This window comes from Varanus komodoensis, unplaced genomic scaffold (assembly GCF_004798865.1).
Source record: "Varanus komodoensis strain SLA01 unplaced genomic scaffold, ASM479886v1 scaffold1, whole genome shotgun sequence".
Classification (NCBI taxonomy): domain Eukaryota; kingdom Metazoa; phylum Chordata; class Lepidosauria; order Squamata; family Varanidae; genus Varanus; species Varanus komodoensis.
This window is the reverse complement of record NW_025335268.1, coordinates 131619452-131641692: the sequence shown is the minus strand read 5'-3', so window position 1 is coordinate 131641692 and position 22241 is coordinate 131619452. Positions and strand designations below refer to the sequence as shown.

Genomic DNA, 22241 nt, shown 5'->3' with positions numbered 1-22241 from the left:
GCTACCTGAACGAGTGCTTACGTCCGTATATGCCCGACCACCCCTTGAGATCTGCAGGAGAGTCCCTTCTCCGGGAACCCTCCATGAAAGAAATTAGGAGAGTAAGTACTCGGAGGAGGGCTTTCTCTGCGGTGGCGCCCAACCTATGGAATTCACTCCCCAAAGAGGTCCGCCTGGCACCGTCGTTACGGGTTTTTCGGCGCCAGGTAAAGACCTTTTTATTTAAACATCATTTTACTTGTTAAAATATAAGATCTGGCCAGGGCAACTTCTTCTTCCTTCTCTTTTCTCCTCCTATATTCTTTATTTACTTATTTTATACTGTTAATTTTAATTTTATATTATTGTATCTCAGTGTATTTTTTGTATTTTTGTATTTAGTGGTAATTTATTATGTTCTATTGTATTTCAATGTATCTTATTGTGTTGTAAGCCACCCCGAGGCTTCGGCAAGGGGCGGCATAGAAATGTTATAATAATAATATTAATAATAATAATAATAAAGACTAAATAAAACATATCCATTGCACCTCTTTCTTTGTCCATCTAATATGGGATAGTGTATCCTTTTTTGATATTATTCCTATTTCAAGATTCAGTGCATTTCACAAACAAACCCAGAAACTTGGCACACACAGAATGATAAAATAGCTTACAAATTCCTCTAGGGCATTTTGTGGACATTCTCATCTAAGCCTAAATATGAAGGCTTAGCTGCAATTCGGTTCATATCTGAAATTATCGAGGAGGATCCAGCATAACTAGCATTCTTGCTTATTAAAAGGTGAGGAACTATATTCACATATATGCTAGTTCATACTTCTGACACAGGTTGGCATAGGGGAATCCCATGTGCCATCAGACAGGCATTGAATTGTATGTTTGCCTTTTAGGATGTAGCCAGAGTCACATTCAACTGTGATGCTCAAATGGTTTAGCTAGCACTTGAGAGCCTTTTATTCTTTCATTCTGACTTTCTGGACTTGCACAGCCATAGACTACAAATGAAAGGATAAAGCCATTATTACATTCTAGTTCTGCAAACTGGAGAACTGCAGAATTTAACATAAAATCAAAATCCCTTTCCTGATCACTGGAGAAAACCATAGCTTGATAGGAAAACACATGCTTTGTGTGTAGAAGTAGGTCACAGCTTGAATTGGCCAGGATTTACCTGGCTTTCATTAAGTCACAGTGTAAACCCCCTGTAGCATGCCACTCCTCTAAAACCTGTAGCCTTCCAGAAGTTAATGGATTGCATTTCCCATTTCCCTGAACATTGTCCTTTCTAGGTGGAACTGATGGGAGATACTCAACATATGAAATGCAACAGTTTCTTCACTCATACACTAAAAAGCAAGAGCCAAGAATTATTTTCCCTTTCTGTTTCTCTGTCAAATCAGATTCAGGACCTGTAGAAATCTTCAGCCATCTGGTGGAGAACAGTGAGACTTCCATCTGGTGAGTCTTCCCATTTTAAGACTAGCTTCTCCATCTGTAAGTTCCATTACTACTTTTCCTCCACTGCTGTTACCTCCTCCACCACCACCTCCTTGTTCACCTCCTTCTCATTCCTCCCCTACTGGAGATTAGAAATTCTTATACCTAAGTCTTTAGCTATGACTACTCTAAACAATTATATTGCATTGTGCCTGTTACATCTAAAAATTCATTTCCACTCTTTACAGTGTTAAGAACTTTGCTTATGGCATGTTCACATAGTGAGTATACTTTTATGATGTGTGTTCCAGCTTTATTTCCTTTAATTTGATTTAATTTGTGATTACAGAACCATGTACTCTACATTAAACCATTTAGGGAGCAATTTCATTGCCCTCTGTAATCAGAATCCCTTGAATGTGGAGGTGTCCAGGAGCCAATCCATGGTGGGAGGACCAGCAGGGGAATATTAGCCTCTGGTTCATCCTCCCTGCAGATTTCTCTAGATGAATTAGATCTAGAGAAGGAATTCCAGAGTGGGTGGGAAAGAGGCTGGAAGAGGCCCAGGATAAGTCTTACCCTGTCTTTCTGAATGTCAGCCCTCCGTACTCAGCAGTGGATCCCCCTTTCCCCTTCTCTAAAGTTGAGCTTCCAACCCCAGTGAAACAGTCAGCACAGATTTTTCTACACTGATGAAAGGCTGAGTGGCAGGTGACCAGATCTCCAAGCATCTCCCTCCCTGGTCTCTGCTGTCTCCAACCTCAGAAGAATTTTACAAGCAATCCTATGGTCTTTAGAAGTCTCTGCTTGGGGACCATACCTAGTGTGATAAAATAGCATGCATACAGTAGTGGGTTAAAAATAATGTCTTACACTTTATTGTCCTCTTTGGGATGCACACCTTAACATGGTAAGGGCATTTGAGAGTATCAGAGAAATGCTCCCAGGAAAACAGACACTCTCACTAGGCTTGTCTTGTCACCCAGAGTAGAATGGTGAAAGCTGAGAGACTAGACTAAGATGCATCCAACCCCTTCAGGAGTAATAGTCACATCAGCAGAACTGAATGGTTATCTCTGATGTTAAAGGGGAGGAGAAACTCCTGATGGGCAGCTACTGAGCAGCAGTGGTAGCTGAAACAGGCATTGTCAAAGAATCTTTCACAGACAAGGGCAGTGACTCTCAAGCTAATTCTGATTAGTGCTACTCAGAAGAAGCAACAGTAGGCCATTTCCAAATATTTCTTACTCTGCAAGCCCTATAATGAAACAGTCCAAAATGAATCAAGGCAAAGCGCCAGAAGAGGAGACTCCCAGGTCCACAGGACTTGAAACAGCTACAGGGTATGAGGAAAGGAAAAGTACAAATAGCATGGTTTCTAGTGATTCAACTAGATTAAAACTGAAAGTAAGTATTGTGGCAGATGTTCATAAGGGAGAAGGAAGGTCTAGTGCTACAGAACGCATAAAATTAGAAATTGAAATCTGAGCAATCTAAAGGCAGACTGGAAACCATAAAGCAAGAAATTGAATGGTTAAACACTGTAATACTTGGTGTGAGTGAGCTAAGGTGGACTGCGCTCAGGCACTGTCAGTCAGACAAATACCAAGTGGAAATGGCAATATCAGAAGAAACAAGAGTATCTATAATACCAAGGAAAGATGTAGTGCATAGCAGTCAGGGGCTATAATGCAATTTCTGCTCAAATCATAGCAATCAGATTTCTTTAAAAACATATCAAACCATCATTCATGTCTACAGTAGCAGATGCTGAAAAAGAAACTGAAAACGTTTATGTAAGTGACCAGAGGAAACTGATAACACATCAAAATAAACATGCTAATGATCATAGGTGATTGGAACTCAAAAGTAGGACACAAAGCAGGATCAAAAGTTGTGGGAACATTTGGCCTAGGAGTCAGAAATGAAGCAGGAGAACATACGGAATTCTGCAAAGCCAACCGTCTGGTTGCCTGTATGCATACTTCAGGCAACCAATCCTGTACCAACCTGCCAATATAGACATAAAACAGATTACATAACTGGAAGTTGGAGACACTGATATGTGGGGAACCTGGTCTGAGAGTGGGAATCAGTTGGATTCCCTCAGCTGCCCAGACTCTGGCCTACTTTCTTGCTGCCATGAGTCCAACTTGGCACCAAGGGCACTGAATATTCAGGTGGTTGGCCACTGGAGCTGAGCCACATGCAAATGCTGTGCAAGCTGTATCCCTCTTTTGCACATGGGACTTGTAGCCTTTGTTTGTGCCACACATGCTGTGGAAGAAGGTTGCCAATTATACAACCAGAGTTCTCTAAGTATTCATGGACTTCCTCTTGAATCATCTTACTTCCTAATCCAGGGGCAAGCATGAGAGGAAGTCTGATGAAGAGAACAGGGCCAGATTATTAAAAGATTGTTGCAAACCTAGTAGAAGATAGAGAAGCTGTATTTCTTGTCTAAACAGATTGTGGTAGTGACCATGAAATTGTATTATCAAAAATAAGAGTAAATCTGAAAAGCATTATTAAGGGAAGACTGCAAAAAGATGAGTCCTGTAGCAAAAGTTTGTTTTAAAAGCTTAGATGGATGAATGATGGAGAAAACACTCCAATTGCCAAGGACAAATGAAAAGCAAAACCAAACGTGGCAGAATAGGGTCAGAATTATTAATGCTGCTTTTCAGTGGTTATATAACTATTAGAATGGTGCAAAGACATAAAAGCACAGCAAAAGAAGAAAAATGGGAGACCTCTTCCAAAAGATCCAAGAAGTCAAAGGGAAATTCACACCTAGATTAAGAATGCTGAAAAGCCAAGAGAGGAGCATATTATATGACCAGGAGAAAATAAAGAGAAGGTGGAAACAATATATAGAAGAACTATATAGAAAAGATAAACGATTGACAGACAGCTTTGAAGAGGAATCCTATGAGGAAGGGCCTGCAATATTAGAAAACAAACTGAAAGCTGCTTTGAAAGCACTTGGAAAGAATCAAGCACCTGGGATAGATAGGGTACCAATAGAACTGTTCCAAGCTGCAAAGACTGAATCTATCCAAATCTATCCATATCTTGTTGACAAGAATATGCCAACAAATTTGAAAGACAAAACAATGGTCTACTGACTGCAAATGTTCAATGTGTGTTCCAATATCCAAAAAAGGAGATGCTCAGGAGTGCAGCAAGTATTGAACTATTTTCCAGTGCATGCAAAGTGATGTTCAATGTACTGCAGCAGCAACAGCAACAAATATCCTGTACAGAGTGAGAAATACTTAACATTCAAGCTGGAATCCAAAAATGAAGAGGTACTTAAGACCATACTGCAACTATAGGTTGGCTAGTGGAGCACACCAAAGCTTTTCAGAAGATCAGTCTATGCTTTCTAGACTACAGTAAAGCTCTTCACTGTGAGGCATAAGATGTTATGCATGTTCTGAAAGGAATGGGTGTGTCTCAGCACTTGATAGTCCTGATGCATTACTTGTGTTGTGGACAAAAAGCTAGTTAGGACAGAACAAGGAAAAATGGAATGGTTTCCTATAGGCAAAGGCATCAGATAAAGGTGTATTTTATCTTCTGTTCAATCTGTATGCAGAAGATGTCATAAGGAAAGTTAGATTAGTATCAGAAGAAAAAGGAGTAAAATGGTGAAAGATACACCAATAATTCAAGATATGCAGATGATACTGGCAGAAAGCAGCAGCAAATTGAAATGACTCCTGATGAAAATGTGAAAATGAAAGTTCAAAAGCAGGACTGCAACTGGACATTGAGAAAACAGAAATCATGAGTACAGAATTGTGCAACATTAAGGTTAACAATGAAGACATTAAATTGTAACAGATTTTACACAGCTTGGGTCAGTCATCAATTCAAAGGGAAGCTGAAAGGCAAGAAATTTGAAGCAGGCAGAGACTTGGAAGGGCAGCAATGAAGGAATTAGAAAAGATAATGAAATGTAAGGATGTTTCACTGGAGACCAAGACCAGGATCACCCACACTCTTATATTCCAGTTCACTGTATATAGGTGTAAAAGCTGGATATTGAAGAATGCTGACAGGAAGAAAGGGGATGTGTTTGCAAGATGATACTGGAGGAGAGCTTTGCAAATATCCTGGACCAACAGGAAGACAAACAAATCAAGCCAGAACTTTTGCAGCAAGCAAAATTGATAAAACTGAAGCTGTCATAATTCAGGCACATCTTGACAGAGCAAGAATCACTGGAGAAGACAATAATGCTAGGCAAAGTCAAAGGCAGAAGAAGAAGGAGAAGAACAAATATGAAATGGATGATTTCATAAAGGAACCCACAGCTTTGAGTTTAAAAGAGCTGAGCAGGGCTGCCAAGGACAGGTCATTTTGGAGGGTATTAATTCAGAGGATCACCATAAGTCTGATGTGACTTGACAGCATGAAACAACAGATTATTTCCTGAATAATGTATTTACAAAAAAGCTCCCAAAGTCAGCATTGACTTTTTCAATCAATTCATCTTTCACCAAATGGTCTTCACTGTTTTGCATACTTCAGGTATAAAAGAAGCCTATAGTTAGCAGGAATTTAAAGAGACACAGAAGAAAGGTTGTACCTTCTGGAGAATTTTCATTTGTCATCACCATATTTGTTGGCTTAAATTAAAATTCCTCTTATAAGCAACACATTGTAGCAAAGCCTCTAGCAGGCACAGAATTAAAAGAAAAAGGCTTTAAAACTATAATTGGAATGAAGTATAATGTTAAGATGTCCTTCCTTCAAGTTTATTTATGTGATTAGCCTTCAAGTTTTCTTTCTCCAATCTCTAGAACTGGAACATAGGGGAAAACATTATTTCAGATGTGTGGAGCAATGCCTTTCAAATTCATCCCTCAGTGTACAGTAGGAAAAGGATCAGTGATTAGGTAAAAGTTTAATGGAACAAAGTCTACTGCATTCTGAAAGGCAACTCTGATTATTCACAATTTATATCATACTTGCCCCTTTCACAGATAGGTAGAGGAGGGTCCCATGTGCCATCCGCTTGGCAATGGCTCTCTCTTGAACCAACTAGCCTGTAGCCATCTTTGCAGTCAAACACAACCTTTTGGTTATATGCATATGTGTCAGAAGCACCGGCCACTATCTTTCCGTTTGCAATTTCTGGAGATGAACAGGAGGTCACTGCAAAAAAATGTACATTTTAGAACAGCAAAGGAAAAAAGAAAAAGAAGAGATCATTCTCTGTAGTTTCACCTCTAGCTGACAGCAGTATCATAGAAAAGTGCATTAGTTGTCCTGATGGCTCAGGAATGAGGAGATGTTACCATTCTTCTTGGGAAAATACAAGACAATGCTTGCCACTGAATTACCAAACATACATGCTTGGGAGTTAATGCAAGGTGTACATTTCTACACAAGCACACACAGAACAACACTGAAGAACATGAAACTGCACCTCCACAATATACACGGCTGCTCCACACTCCATTTTGCCCATCCTTGGTAGTACAGTAAATACTGGCATGTCCAACAAGGGGGTAGCCTGCTTCACAAGTGTATGTTACAGCTGTTCCATAGAAAAAATCATCCATATGTATGCCAGTATGCTTGCCATGGGGAATTTTTGGTGGTGGAAAACATGGAATGCCTAGAAAGAGGCAGAAGATATATCTGAAAGATTATTATTTGAGTGGTGTGTTCTTCTTTCACAAGAACCACTTTTTGGATCACTGCAACTCTCCACAACACATGAATCCAAAAGAGTACATGAATAATACATACATTTGCTTATATGTATTTAAGCAAATACATTTGCTTTTGCCAATTTGTATTTGCCAATTTGATGCTCATTTTCCCAGCTTGAAAGGATCTGTTTGGAGCTCATCACAATTCCTTTTGCTTTTAACCACCCTAAATGGTTTAGTGTCATCAGCAAACTTGGCCACTTCACTACTTACTCCTAATTCCAGATCATTTATGACTAGGTTGAAAAGCATTGGTCCTAATGCAGAACCCCATGAGACTCCATTGGTGACATGTCCCCATTTGGAGAAAGTGCCATTTACTTCCATCCTCTGTCTTCTGTTCTTTAACAAAAAGCTTAATGTTTCACTACAGAAGTGTTACATATTGGTAAGTTATGTCTAGGATCCATTACATTCTGAAATGCTTCCTGCAACAAATTTCATACATGAAGTTGCTGGGAATGGCACCTTGCACCCCTGCTCACAGCATCCTGCTGCCAGTGCCAGTAGCCACTCTTGATGGGGAAGGTTGGCAGTTGTGCTAATGGGCCTCTGTGGGTGTTCATGGGTTTCCTCTGTGCTCAGCTCACTTTGCAGGACTGGGTCAAGCACGAGAGGAAGTCCGCTGGATCGCAGAAGGATGGATTTCGAAAGAGTTTGTCCCAGCCCTACTTTGGACAATTTACCAGGAGCATCTTGTACACAAGCTTCATTGTACTACACAATTGTTACATAACTGTAAACTTCTGTCTGTCCAATTCACTTCACCAGGACATGCATGAGACACAATAGCAGTATTTTGCCAAAGACCATCTATTACCTAGATCTGTGTCTGTAATTCTGGGAACTAGAGCAAGCAGGTTTATTTATTCTTTCCTGTCTACACTTGATTAATTTTTCAGTGTTCTTGATGCCATACAGGTTTACTGTATAGATACATACTATTTAGATGCTGCCTACTTACGCTGACAAATAGGAATGTCACCAGTCCACATAACTCTTTGGTCCTCTACCACACACTTTCTGGAAGACTGACCAATTAGTCTGTGCCTGTATTGAGATAAAAGTATGGATTGTTACCTTCTTTCACATGAGATGCATAGAATATGGATGCTTGGAATCTGAATGCATTTGTTTCCTTAAAGCATTTTTACCTTATTGTTCAACTGAAAAGGCTCCCAGAACTGCTTACATAAGATGAGCAAAGAAATTAAAGTCAATTCTTTGAGGGACCATTGTAGGAAAGTGTTTCTGCTCTGTCTTAGGCATAGCTGACCTAAGACATTTTGCTGCCTGAGCTGAAAGACAAGATGGTGCCCCCTTCCATTCTTTGTAGAAAAGTTGACTGGAATGGCAGTTGAATCCTTCCTCAACACAAGCAATGAGTCAGCAACTTCCTCCATATGGGAAGGGCAGGTAGACCATGCGGCCTACAGCTATCTCCTCCAACACTTTGCTGCCACCCCGTTGCCTCAAGCAACTGCCTCACTCTGCCTAATAGAAGTGATGGCCTGCTTGTCAGCCAGGATTCTACAGATAGTGCTGAAGATGTTCAGTCCTTGCTGCCCAGTTATAACATAGTTGTGCAGTATCCCAGGTACCTGAAATCCTTTGAGACAGCAAGATAGAGCTTTTTCTAGACTATGCAACACAATGCAAAATTTCATCTTGAGGGATATATGGTTTCATAGTAAGTAGCAGTATTATTCACATTTATGTGAGAGTAAGTCCCATTGAACTCTGTGATTTTCTTCTGAGCAATAATGCATAGCCTAATTATATATATATCATTATATATCGTATAAATTTGGCAAGAGTTCTGTGCCTTAAAATTTCAGTATTAATAAGCAGAGTTTAATCAGTGAAGGTTTCCCTGCTTGGGAGATTAAGTGAAAGGAAAGTTTTAGCAGGTTATTTTTGCTTCCTATGCAGCTATTTGAGATCCTAAGGTAGGAAAAGGCAACTTTATTGGTTTTCCTGATGCTTACCCCTCATTACAGATGAACTCTACAGTGGAACCCAAGAGAAGATCTTCTGAGCCAATCAACTGGCCATTTTCTGGTTCTCCTGGATATCCACATCGTCTTTCTAGCAGAAAACAAAACAAGTATTATTTTCTTTTGTATGTAAAAATATCCCGAAGTATTTTTCAAGCATTAGTCAAGTTTCTGTCTGCATGTCCTTTAAAATAAATTCACAAGGGCAGAACTGCATAAATTCACAAGGGCAGTTCAGCTCCTCCATTAAAACCATAGAGACAACACATACCATTCTATCTCCCTCATAAGTACTTCAAGAATGTTAAGTGACTCACTTTGACAGAATTCCTGAACTTTACTCCACTTCTGGCTTTGAAGGCATGTACTGGAGTGGTTCAGTCCAGGTAGTTTGTGATAGCCTGGACGACACACATATTTCACAATCGAGCCAACAGGAAAGGAATTCTTTCCTTTATACTTGTCCGCCAGCTCAGCAAAGTCCAGCCTAGCTGCGGGGCCACAGCTACCTAATGGTAAAAGAAAAAGAGGCAAGATTAGCTCACGGTGAAGTGCTACCAAATGAAATGCAAGGAACAGGGCAGTCAGCTGTAGCATCTGACTTGCTATGCTGGCTCTCGTCTTCCGAAGAATCCTCCTCCAGGTAGGACATGACAGCTGTAATCAAGGAAGTTGTGGTCATTTTAACCCCAACTGAAGTGTGAGTGTCATTATGGCTCTTCCCCTACATTCTCCACATGCACCAGTTCCACACTGCTTGTACAACAGGATCTTGGGGACTCTGTAAGATAATCAAACAAAGCAGGAAATATTCCATGCTGGCACAGAAGTTACACTTCCTAAATAATTTCCCTATATACACACAAGGGATATTTGTTGCTACAAGGGTTTTCTTGTTAAAGTTAGCACATGGGGCTTTCTGAAATTAAACCTTTACAATAATTCATTTGGGGAAACTTCCACGAGAAACTCTACTGCTCTGCCAATTTCCCCCTAGCTATTGCTGCAATGCGGATGGTATGCACTGGAAGGGACAGTTCAGGGTTTCCCCTCTCATTAGAGAGGCAAAGAAGGAGTAGATGCACAATGATTTTTGACTGGTAATGCTAAAAGTCATCTAAAAGCACCCCCCCCCCAGTTCTCTATTATCACATTACCACTTTAGGCTGCAATACTATACAATTAAAGTTGTTTTGAGTTTGTTATAAGAAATAAAAGTGACATAAATGCATGAATAAGGAGGCCTTCCTGAAAAGCCACAGTGACAGCTAAGCAACTGACAGGTGCCAACAGTTCACAACTCAGGCAGCCTCACCTCATCAATCTGCTACTAGCTGACAGCTGGCAAGATCGTATCAGAAAGCCAAAAGTCTACATTTGCACTAGACTTGCGAAAGTCTAAGCAAACTAGCCTGAAGACATTTGTGCACATTTTGGGGTTAGAGAAAAATATCCCAAGCTGTGCTCCATAGAAACTTCAAAAGAAAAGCAAGGGAAAGGGAAGGGGAAAGGAAATGGCTGTGAATAAAAAGAGCCATGATCAGAGTCGGAGGGACAAAGTTGTGCCAGGATGGCATGGGGATGCCATCTAGAAGACTGAGGAGGAAGTGCGGAGGGAACAATCAGTGGTAAGCCTGATCATCTTCTAGGCATACTGAAGATTTTTCAACAAGCAGCCCACACTATGTAGCTTTATCACAGGGTGGATGGCCATGATGTATGAACTGGTTCATTGTTTGAAGCAGGCTCCACCCAATGGACTAAAGTTGTTTCCAGTTGAGGCTTTTAGAATGCAACTGGACTGCCTCATTCAGAGAATGTTAGGGTGCGTCTATGTGAGTTTCCAGGTGATGCCATCTTCTATTTGTACCGCATCCTGGAAAGTTTGCTCACCTCCTTTTCCACTTTTTTCTTACCACAGAAAATCTGTGAAGGAAGGGAAGACAGAATAGCAGCACAATGCTTCAGGATTGCTAGTACCAAGAACCCTTTGCCTAAAGGCACCAAGAGAGAGCAATCCTGCAGCCCTGTGTGAAACAGACATTGCTGTGACCTTGAGGAAGGGACTCAAAGTTCTCATCCATCTTCCTTACCTGCTTGGAAGTGCCACAGAAAGAACTGCTGCTTCACAAGTGTTCTATTTCAGAAGCCAGAAGTGAAAGAACAATAGTCAAACAGTCCAAGGGGCAATCAATTACCAAGTGATAATGAGTCAAGAAGTGCTTTACTGTTAGGAAGCCAAGGTATATAATCATCGATCAGTAGCAAAAGCGGAAGGCAGCACTGGAGAACAGGAATCTCTCAAACAAGACAAGAAACAGGGAAGCCACAACTGAAGATAATGACATGGTGTTTTCCAGAGCTAGCTCCTCTTTGAAGCGAACCTTTCATGCTAACTTGGCTGAACTGGCCCTCCACCCTTCACAGCTGCAGGCAGCCAGTTCTTGCCCCCAATGTCCTGCTCCCAAAGAGAGCTCTCCCAATCCTCTGGGACCCTCTCCTGCAGCCAAGTGCTTCTCCCTTGGAACGTTCTCTGGAGATGACACTCACTCTAGGGCAAAGTGACAAATTCTCCATCTGCAGTGGTAGAACAATGAGGGTCTGGCAGGAGGGTCCCAGCATTACAGCTGATGTCTGGCTGTAACCTGTACTTGCCCCAGGGAAGACGTTTCCTGAGTCAACAGCAGGTGCTCCTGAACTGTTGGACTGGAGCTCTAGCACCAAAATAAGTCCTCCTCTTCAGGAGTGTTCCAGGGGAAGCATGACACCAAGGTCACAAATGCAGTCTTAGAGGAAGAGAAAAGGGGATGTTCTGGTGGAAATGCGACGGGGACAGGAAAGGCCAGGAAATCAGGAATTTTAGGGCCTGTCCAGTCCTGGACCAGTCTCTGAAAGCACTCAGAGACCTAGTTAGAGTGGGAAAGCAAGAAAGAGAGAGAGGAGAACAGAGGTGCAAACATTATCACCATTGCTCGTCCTGCTCCTTTGCTGACAGTTGTGCAGAGGGATTTTGGATAATTGGAAACCTCCCATACTGGAGGCTTCCTTCTAAAGGGAGTTGTTTGTTTAGAATACATATGACATACTTTATGTTAGAGTGAAGCTGCTATAGGGCACTCTACCATCATTTCAGCCAGATGTGTAGCATCTTACTATTCAGCAGAAGTAGAATTTGCATAGAGCTGACTTGTTCCTTCTTATACAAATCACAGAGACACCTTCCCCAGGCTTGGAACAGGGCTGAATGCAGCAATGGCTAACTCACCTTTGTGTCAATCATAGTCACACATATCCCCAATTACAGACCCTTAGAAAGTGTAGCATTTGATTCAGACAGGCACAAGGATTTTAAACATAATGCTTCTAATTTGCTGTCATTAGAGATTCAGATCCATTTTTAAAATGGCAGAATTCTGCCATTTAGGGGTTGAGTTTTCATGGTTTGGTTTACAACTAGAAGGCATTAGAAGAGTTGCTATTAGAAGAATTACAAAAAATTGAAGTTCTCATTCAATGTGTTGAGCAGCTGACCCAAATTGTTACATTTGGATCCATCATGAGCATGTGGTGAGATAGCATAATTTTTGTCATCATCATCTTAAGATAAAGGCTGCATAGGTGCAGATGAATCCTCTCTCTTGTGCATGCTTCTCACCTCCTCAAAGCATTTTTCTCCCAAGAAAGCAGGGAATATTGGAACCCCACTGAGAGCATAACCAAAACTGGAGCAGTAAGTTCTGCTGGCTTGAGATACTTTCCATGGAAAGGAGAAAATATAGAGCAAAAAATAAGGCAGACAGACCAAAAAGTATGAGAGAGGTGGAAGCATAAGCTAGAATTGTAGAACAAAGCATATTCAAAGTTTCAGCTTCTCACCTGGTTCCCCCAAAGCAACAGCCAGAACTGCAGCTGAGCCCCACAACAGGCTGAGTGTGCCAGCAAGAATCATACCTCTTGTTCATGTCCCAACAAGTGCAAGGTTGACAGCATATCTCAGTAGATATATCAGTGCAGAAGAGGAAGTGATGAGCAGCAAGAGAGCAAAACGGGGGCTTTCAGAGAGGAAGCTGAAAAGGAACTGTACTGAGACACCCCAAAGGAACTGGACTTGAAATGCTGTCTAGCCATGCTTGACAGTTAATACCATTAACAGCAGTTGTGACCAGAGCTTAGTCTACCAGTTATTTTTGGTTCCAAAATTCAGCACTTCTACATGGCAAATAAGAAAGGCTTCCGCATGTGAACTTCTCATCTTAGAAATCAAACATGGGGTCCAACATCCCCCGTCCAAACATAACCTGATTTTCACTTACTGCAGTAGCCCTTTGTAGCTACAAAGAGTTGTCCTCAGCTCTGTCTCTGCTATTTCTCACAAGGGGTATATATTTCTGGATGAAATCAAGACTGGAGTGCTGCCTTTGGAATGCGTTTAATAGTCACAAACTTTTAAAATTAACAGTGCTGTATTCCTGGGAAATTTTGTACTACAAAGATTGCAATCTGTTATAGCACATGCAATATTTTATCAACCAGTATTTTATCTGGCACCTTGATGCTTCTAATATGCCATAAAGTATCTTGTGGAACCTGATTGTTTTGTGCTAGAAATACTATACATGGGGTATAGTTTATTCCCTTGACAAGCGGAATGAAGCTTGTGCAAAACAGGAAAGTACAGCAGCGGAAACTACATTCAACAAATGAGAACTAATATTTACTATTAGAATTTGGTTGTGACTTCAGGCAGGCACTGTCCTGCCGCACATAATATATACTCTACCCACATCCCACATTAGGAAATTTCCAGTGGTCGTGGATTCCCAGAATATGTGTATACAGTACATATGCAGTAATCTCATCCATCCATCCATCTATCCATCCATCCACATATTTCGTACTGTTTCCTGAACTGGACTGCTATACAACTGTGAGATACATAACACAGAAAAAAGAGTGCAGGACCAGTCTTGGCTCACAAAACAGCAGACCACACAGATTAATTTCAGAAAAGCTTTGTGTGAAAGGAGGACAGAACTCAGTACAGTAGGGTTCAGTGCTTGCAGCATGTGACAAGAGAGCCCCCAGAGAGCATAATTTGCTATATTTTATTATTTTTCTGACCCTGAAAATTATGAAAATGTGTTCATATTGTTTTACTTATTGTTGAATGTCAATCCGGAACAATTAGAGCTGTCCCCATATGGGTAGTCTTGCTTAGTCAATGTCCTTCAGCAGCCTGAAATAGAGTAGGTAACAGACAAGGAAACTGATAAGCTAAGACTGCATATGGACTAATTTATGCACAATTGTCCTGGTCCAATTGTATAATTGTTGACTGAAAATTGGTAAAGGGGGTGGGGGAAAGAGGTAAAAGGAGTGCACCTAAATGGCAAAGCAGTGTCTCTCTCTCAGTAATGCAATCCTTTCAATTGTAAAGGCTGAACTGATTTCCCAGTGCCTCCCGCCTATCCAGCATGTCCCCAAATAACCAGCTAGTCCTGAAAGGGAGATACTGGTTATCACCACCTTTTTGCAGATCCTTTTCAGAGTACTTATTGTTACGGCTACTGCAGTTCTCTGACAGTCCTCTCCCACCCTGAAAATATACACACATTTAACAGAGGGGAATTTTACATCATTTTAAGGTCTGGGGAATAAAATGTTGGGATTAATTGCTCAATTTTCTTAGATCAGTAAATGAATAAGCAAAAGGGTGGCAAACCAGTGATAATTACTCCAAAGTTCTGCTTGGGCATTGATGTGGAAGGGCAGTGGCATGGGCCAAGAGAACTCATTATGGTACAAACTCCTGCTAGAACAACCCATGGACTGACTGGATGGCTTGCCCCACCCCTACCCCCATAGGTCAGCCTGCATTTGGATGACATGGCAACCCACTGTGGCTGGACAGCCACAATGAAGCTGCATGAGAAGCAGGTCATTGATATGCCCAAGGCACTGTCCTATATGAATTGTGCTTAAGAAGAATGCCTGAAACACATTGTTGGGTACTATATTGCTGCCCACACATGTCTGTTTTGACTGTATTGTGCATCCACCCATAGCCAGAAATTGTTCTCTGCATGTGGCATTCAGCACAGTTATATTACATACCCAGCTCCTTGTCTCTTTGAGGAGAAAAGGCATCCATGATGCTTGGAGCCTTTTATTTGAAAACCTTATCGTTCACAGATTTTATTCTGTTAAGCTACTTAAATATGAAGTCTGTTAACAAATAACACTATGTACAGTCCAACATGACATTTGCAAAGTAATAACTTCATATAAATACACACAAAATTCCTGCTTCAACTGAACAAACTTGTGCTGAAGATGGCTGAAGAACAGCAGGTTTTGGTCACAATGATTTCAGTGGGGCAACCAGGTTATTAATTTATTCCAGCTGAAGTCTGTGTCCTAAGAGTGCCCCTTGATTTTGTGTGAGTGAAGTATACAACATTGTGTTCCTTACTGAAACACATGCAGGACGCAATTTATTTTAGCCACATTTTTGAGCACATTTTTGAACCATGAGAGAGAAGCAAGGTAACATTAGTTATGGCTCTGCATGAGACATTCTAAGAAATTCAGAAGTGTAATGGATTTTGACAGTCATGCATCTCCTCAAAAGATGTATGTGAACATGCTCTTGTGATATGAGGCTTTCAATATTTCTTAACAAGATCCCATTACAAGATCCCAATATTTCTATGCTTTTAAAGACAATATATAACTTCTGGGGCAGAGATATGATCAGTGACCACAATTCCATTTTTCATTCTGATACCCAAATGCAGAAGAATTCTATGTAAAAGCAACGTGTGCAAGTCATCAGGTTTTCTTGAGGCCAATTGCTTTCAGTTCCAAATTCCAGTATCTGTACAGCCTCTTGAAGAATAAAAAAAGCTAAAATATTCCACTCAGATCTTCACTGTTCCCATCCTCAGCTTCTGAAAGAACAACTGCTTGGTATCAACTGCTAGAACATTATTGGCATTTCACTGTAGAAGTTCAGTGCAATTAGATCATGTCTTGCAAGTTTCATTTTACTTCCAATGGAAAATCTTTATGCGAGCTTGCATGAAAGCTAGGCTGAGGTTCAGGTTCTCTGTTAAAAATAAAAAGTCACATATTTAAACTTCACTGAAAGGAATTTAAAGAATTAACTTCCTCATGTCAATCCTGCTTGTAAGAGTAAAAGCAATACATAGGCACAGCATTGCTTGCACTGAACAGAGGCATTGCTCTTGCTTTGTGGACAGGAAAATCCAAATGTTAGCAACTGCAAGATATTAGCTGTAAATCAAACAAATTGACTAGGATTATGTGAATGCAACAGAAACACATCTGCAAAATACATAGTTTAAAAGTGAAAACACATTCACTCCCAATATCCCTTTAGAATCTTTGCTTTACCTCAAAATTTCACAAGCACTGTGCCCTCTTATCTTGAACCTAGCATAGGTGACCCAGGTCTTTGACAATGAATGGATGTAATGTCACCTATTAAAATATCATTTTAGGAAATGCCTTCAGTGATTAATATTCGCACCAATTCCCAAATGATGTAGAATTGTGCATCTGACAAGTCATGCAGTTGCCTTATTTGTGAACTTCGGAACTGGAAACAATTTCAAAGGGAAGCAACAATTCAGTTTAAAAATAAATTCTTATGTAAAACTTTATTTCTTAAACTTCTACCATACATTCAGTATCTTGAATGAACTATGTGATATTTGCATCTAATGGTGGCTTCAGGCTAATAGAAAGCAGTTCTATTTGCATAATGCACAGCAGCTGATTTGGCCGATCCCTCTTATGCACTGTAATTTCCTCCCCTCCAAATGCCACAAAAGCTGTTCCTGGCAATGGGAGGGAGTATTGTGCAAAATAGCATAGTGGGCTGCAAGGGGAAGAGATCAGAGAAAAGCAGGAGTCCTGTGTTTGTGCTTTCACTAGCCTAAAGTCTCCACTGGGTACAACTGTAGCAATGGCAAACTTGCACCAGGTGAATGCAAAATTTATTTCGATAATAAGTTTGGAGAAGAGATCTCCCTTAAAATGAACTCTCGGTCTGAATAAACAAGCATTTTGGGAGCTGTATTCAGAAACACGTAATGACATGGTGACATTATGCACCTTCAAGTTATAGACCTACTTTCTGATTGGTTGTTTTCACACATCTTTTCTCTGTTAATCCAACTACCTCAGTGCATGCATAGAAATAAGATTTTGATACAGACCACCCATACTCAGAGCTTGTGATCAATTTAGCTGTAAAATGGTGACCTAAGCTCATTACGAAGATGGACATTACAAACTCACCTAGCTGGGACTACTGAGCCTAATCATTACAACATTCAGCACCACCATGAGGTTCAATCCATTGTTTAGCCAACATTCTAAGGGGCTCCTGCTGTTCTAGGTTTTCAGAACACACCTCTCCATTAAATAGCACAATCCAGTGGACAGAGGACTGGAATATGAGAGCTCAGTTATGGTTTTGGGGAAGCCTGTAATTCTCAATCCAATATTCTTTATCATGGGCTAAAAGTCCACCTGGAAGGAAGACTGAGAAAATATTGCTAGGCATATGCCTTTCAAGGCCCTGCCTGTTCTGGCAAATCAGAAAAGAGGGGGAATGATCAGTTCAGTGTTTTTCCACAAAGAAGCCTATTTTGATAGGGATTTTAGAAATTTCATTGCCAGAATATTTGGTAGGTATTGCAACCCTGTGTTAGAATGGGCAGTTAATGTAAATGGAAGAAGTACACTTCTAATTCCAGAACTCCAGCTGAATAATATAGTTTAGCCACTCTAGAAAACCACAGCCTTTTAGTTAATGCTGTTTCTTCTATTTTGCAGATTAGTGCAGCTGTTCAAAGCACAAAGCATAAGCCCTTCCTGAGCACAAGGTACATTTAGAAAAAAAGTGCAGGTTATAGAGAAGGCACAGCGAAGCCTAGAAACAAACGTCTGGTGGCAGAGCCGCAGAGGCTATAAGGAACTAGAGATAGCATATACTGGGTTGACTCACCCACTTTTAAGGAAATCTTTGTATTTCATTGCAAATAGAATTGCAGCAGCAACCACAGCTATACCAGCAACCACGATTCCTTGAAGGGAAAAGGTGAGAGAAATCCAGTGACATTCTGTAAAGGTTTTCCCATGACATTAAAGTCCAGTCATGTCTGACTCTTGGGGGTGGTGCTCATCTCTGCTTCCTAGCCGAGGGAGCCAGCGTTTGTCCTCAGACAGACTCCGTGGTCATGTGGCCAGCATGACTAAACACCGAAGTGCATGGAACACTGTTACCTTCCCACCGAAGTGGTGCCTTTTTATCTACCTGCATTTGATGCTTTCGAACTGCAAGGGTTGCAGTTGCTGGGACGGAGGTATGGGAACTGACCCCGTTGTGCAGATTCGAACCGGCAACCTTTCAATCAACCGGTTCAGCAGCGCAGCAGTTTAAACCACTGTACCACCTAGCAAGGCTGAATAAGATATTTTTGTGTTCAAGAGCAGACCACTTTCAATACAGACTCCCAGGGATAGTTTTAAGATTAGGACAAAGTCTTCAAGCATGACCATATCCCACTGTAGGCTGACCATAATATACAGTAAAGATCACAATTGAAGTTGATGGAAGTGTAGACTGTTGACTTGCTCAGTTAAAAATATAAGAAGAACCAAATATAGATTATCAGCTCCAGCATTGTGAACTGCGCCTTCAGTGTTTGATTACTTTCACTTGTTTCCAATTTTCCCATTACGAATCTATCTCAGATCCATGTTGTATGCACAGTGGAAAGAGGAATCTTCCCATGCAAAGCATCACAGAAGTGATACAGCCTAGGAAGACAACTTATCTGTTCGATGCCCATTAACAACCTTACTGGTCAAAGCAGTAAGCTTAACAGCAATTCGTTTTTATCCAGAATATTGTGATATTAAAACTACACAAGCCAGGTGGATTAGTTTATATATAGTGCTTGACCATAATAATTTTGCAAAAAGACAGAAATAGCAAGCTGTGAGCCTGCCCTTTATCTGTGCTGACTTTTTGAAAAGAAAGGACACAATTGAATTGTCTGCCATACTGACAATCACAAAGCCACTTCTGACCCCTTTCAAGATTAAGCATCTGATTTCCTGGGATCATTTTGTCAAGGAAGTAACACAGCCAGGCAATTGGACATTTTTAAAAGGTTAAAAATTCTACTCAGAGGAAAATTTGCACTGGACAAGGGAGCCAACTGTGTTTGTCATTATACACGTAAAAGTATGTGTAGATGCATATGTATAAAGGAAGAGCTTGTCTCATACAGGAAGATACACGCCCAATCTTTTGTGTAGCTATCTGAATCCCAAAAGAACCCTTGCCAATCAAAATGCTGGAATCTTCAGCAGTTAAGCCATAATGTGGGGAGAGAAGGGCACAGCGTATTAAACTTTCCATATACATTGTCTTGAGGCATTAAAATACAATAGAGGCAGTTGTTCACTGAAATAACATGCCCTCCAATTACTTACCAAGAGCAATTCCCAAGGTCTTGCTAGATTCTAAAATTGAATTGGGAAAAAGAGAAAAGAGGAGCCTATTAAAATCTGAAACTACAATGAGTGCCTGAGATACCTATTATTTGTCTAACTTAAAGCAAGGAATGCATTTGTGTCTATTAAAAAAACCCAACCTCATAATGGAGATATACTTTCAATTTCGAGAACAGATTTATTTAAGAAATGATAATCAATCATTTGGTCTGATTACAATAATATTTTTTATTTCTAGAACTGATTTTCTAACATTTTACAACCATTCCAGAAAATCCCCTTTTATAATGCGAAGAAAGCAACTGCAGGAAGGACCTTCACGCACCACTGGCTGCACGCAGCTCCCCCGCGCTGCAGGAAGGAAGGACCTTCGCGTGCAAACAGCTGCACGCTGCCACGCTGCGCCGCCGACGGAGGCCAGTACCACCGGCCAGCACGCGGGACCAGTTTGGGTTGCCCCGCCCCCCCCCCCGCACGAGTGAGAGCATGCGGGACAGGGCAGGGCTTCGGAAGCGCCCTGTGGCCTCAAAGTGCCGGTGGCAACCGAGGCCGGTGGCCTCGGGCCGGCGGCCGAAGGGTGATAGCCAAAGGGCGGTCGACGCCGTTTGGGCACCATTCGGGGGCCGAGCAGGGGGCTGGGCTGGCAAGGGGCTCTTGTTGTAATTGGCCTGCCTACGGTTGAATGTTAGGGAAGGGGGAGTTTTTTTTTTTTAAACTGCTTCTATAATCTTATTCTGTTCTAATGTTTTATGGAGTCGTCCCTGGCCAGGTCGACGTTTATGTTTCCTGGGGAGCGCACGGGCGCTGCCATTGGCGTGGTCATGGGCAATGGACGTTACAGCGGTGGGGGCTTAACATGTCCGCGTAGAAGAAGAAGGGACAGATGGCTGACACCTGTCCCTCTTTCTGGTTCTGCCCCCAGCCAGAGGCTGCCAGGTAGCCTTGTCAACCGCCCCTCAGGCCTGACGGTGCTGCTGCTCAATGCCAGGTCGGTCAATAATAAATCTTCCCTCATCCATGACTTGATTGTGGATGAGGGGGCCGACCTGGCTTGCATAACAGAGACCTGGACGGGAGAGTGGGGGGATGTTGCCCTCTCTCAACTGTGCCCGCCCGGGTATCTGGTTCAGCACTGTTCACGCCCAGAGGGGAGGGGAGGGGGAGTCGCTTTGGTTTACCGAGCCTCCATCTCTCTCACGGGACTTCCGGTCCCTTCGAGGCCAGGGCTGGAGTGCCTCTACTTGGTGTTGGGCGAACAAGACAGATTGGGGATTCTGTTGGTGTACCGTGCACCCTTCTGCCCAACAGTCTCCCTGTCTGAGCTGATGGAGACCGTCTCGGACCTGGTGTTGAGGACACCCAGGATGTTGGTCCTGGGGGACTTCAATTTCCATGCCGAGTCTGGTCTGACCGGGGCAGCTCAGGACTTCATGGCCTCCATGACGGCCATGGGGCTGTCTCAACATGTCTCCGGCCTGACCCATGAACGTGGACACACTCTGGACCTGGTTTTCTTGACAGGGCAGGAAGAGGGTGACCTGAGGGTGAGGAATTTATGTTTGACTCCCCTGTCATGGTCAGATAACTTCCTGGTGAGGTTTGTGCTCGAGAGCAGCCTCTCCCTCTGTAAGGGTGTGGATCCGATTGTATGGGTCTGCCCCCGGAGCCGGATGGATCCGGATGGATTCCTGAAGGCCCTGGGGGAGTTTCCGGCTGACAAGACTGGTGCTCCTGTCGAGGCTCTGGTCGAACTGTGGAACGGGGAGATGACCAGGGCTGTGGACACGATCGCTCCTAAGCGTCCTCTCCCACTGGGCAGAGCCCGCTCTTCCCCTTGGTATACAACTGAATTGCGGGCGATGAAGCAGGTTGGGAGACGGCTAGAGCATAGGTGGAGGAAATTACAGGATGAATCTGACCGAACACACTTGAGAGCCCACTATCGGGCCTATGCTGTGGCGGTGAAGGCGGCGAAAAAGAAGTTTTTTTCCGCTTCCATTGCCTCCTCACAATGCCGTCCGGCTGAGCTTTTTCGAGTGGTGCAAGGCCTGGTTCGCCCGGGTCCTAAGGAAGATCCGGTTCCACCCTCAAAGGCCCGCTGTGACGACTTTGCCAGGCATTTCAGGGAGAAAATCGCTCAGATTCGTTACGAGCTGGACACCACTAATGAATCAGAGGTTTCTGGGGAGACGCCAATGCTGCCGTCTGGTCCAGAATTATTGGATGAATTTCAGTTATTGCGGCCAGATGATGTGGACGAGGTGCTTGGACGAGTACATCCCACCACTTGCCTATTGGACCCTTGCCCGTCTTGATTAATAAATAATTCCAAGCACGGGACTGGGACCTGGATCTTGGAAGTGGTTAATGCTTCTCTGAGGGAGGGTCGGGTGCCTGCCCCTTTAAAGGAGGCGGTAGTCCAACTGGTCCTGAAGAAAGCGTCACTGGATCCAGAGATGGCCACTAACTATAGACCTGTGGCCAACATCCCGTTTCTGGGCAAGGTGTTGGAGCGGGTGGT

General features: G+C 42.3%; 2 protein-coding genes across 8 annotated transcripts in view; both read right to left on the bottom strand.

Annotated features, from left to right (window-relative positions):
- LOC123031486 (complement receptor type 1-like) overlaps positions 1-13435 on the bottom strand; it is a 58349-nt gene extending 44914 nt beyond the window's left edge. The window contains exons 1-6 of the mRNA XM_044446514.1: positions 13043-13435; positions 9484-9675; positions 9158-9257; positions 8134-8219; positions 6881-7072; positions 6424-6606 (exon numbers count right to left, since the gene is read on the bottom strand). Of these exons, the coding sequence (XP_044302449.1) occupies positions 6424-6606; positions 6881-7072; positions 8134-8219; positions 9158-9257; positions 9484-9675; positions 13043-13115 (826 nt within the window). The 5' untranslated portion in view covers positions 13116-13435. The remainder of the gene's footprint in view (positions 1-6423; positions 6607-6880; positions 7073-8133; positions 8220-9157; positions 9258-9483; positions 9676-13042) is intronic.
- A 141-nt stretch (positions 13436-13576) lies between these two features.
- LOC123031558 (zona pellucida sperm-binding protein 3 receptor-like) overlaps positions 13577-22241 on the bottom strand; it is a 37564-nt gene continuing 28899 nt past the window's right edge. For 4 of the 7 annotated variants that reach the window (XM_044446700.1, XM_044446718.1, XM_044446727.1 and 1 more), the window contains 3 exons: positions 19700-19729; positions 18204-18282; positions 13577-16274 (listed from right to left, as the gene is read on the bottom strand). In XM_044446700.1, the coding sequence (XP_044302635.1) occupies positions 16208-16274; positions 18204-18282; positions 19700-19729 (176 nt within the window). In that variant the 3' untranslated portion in view covers positions 13577-16207. Of the gene's footprint in view, positions 16275-18194; positions 18283-19699; positions 19730-22241 lie in introns of those variants that run through there. The other 3 variants (XM_044446709.1, XR_006416330.1, XM_044446759.1) reach the window with 3 other exon arrangements.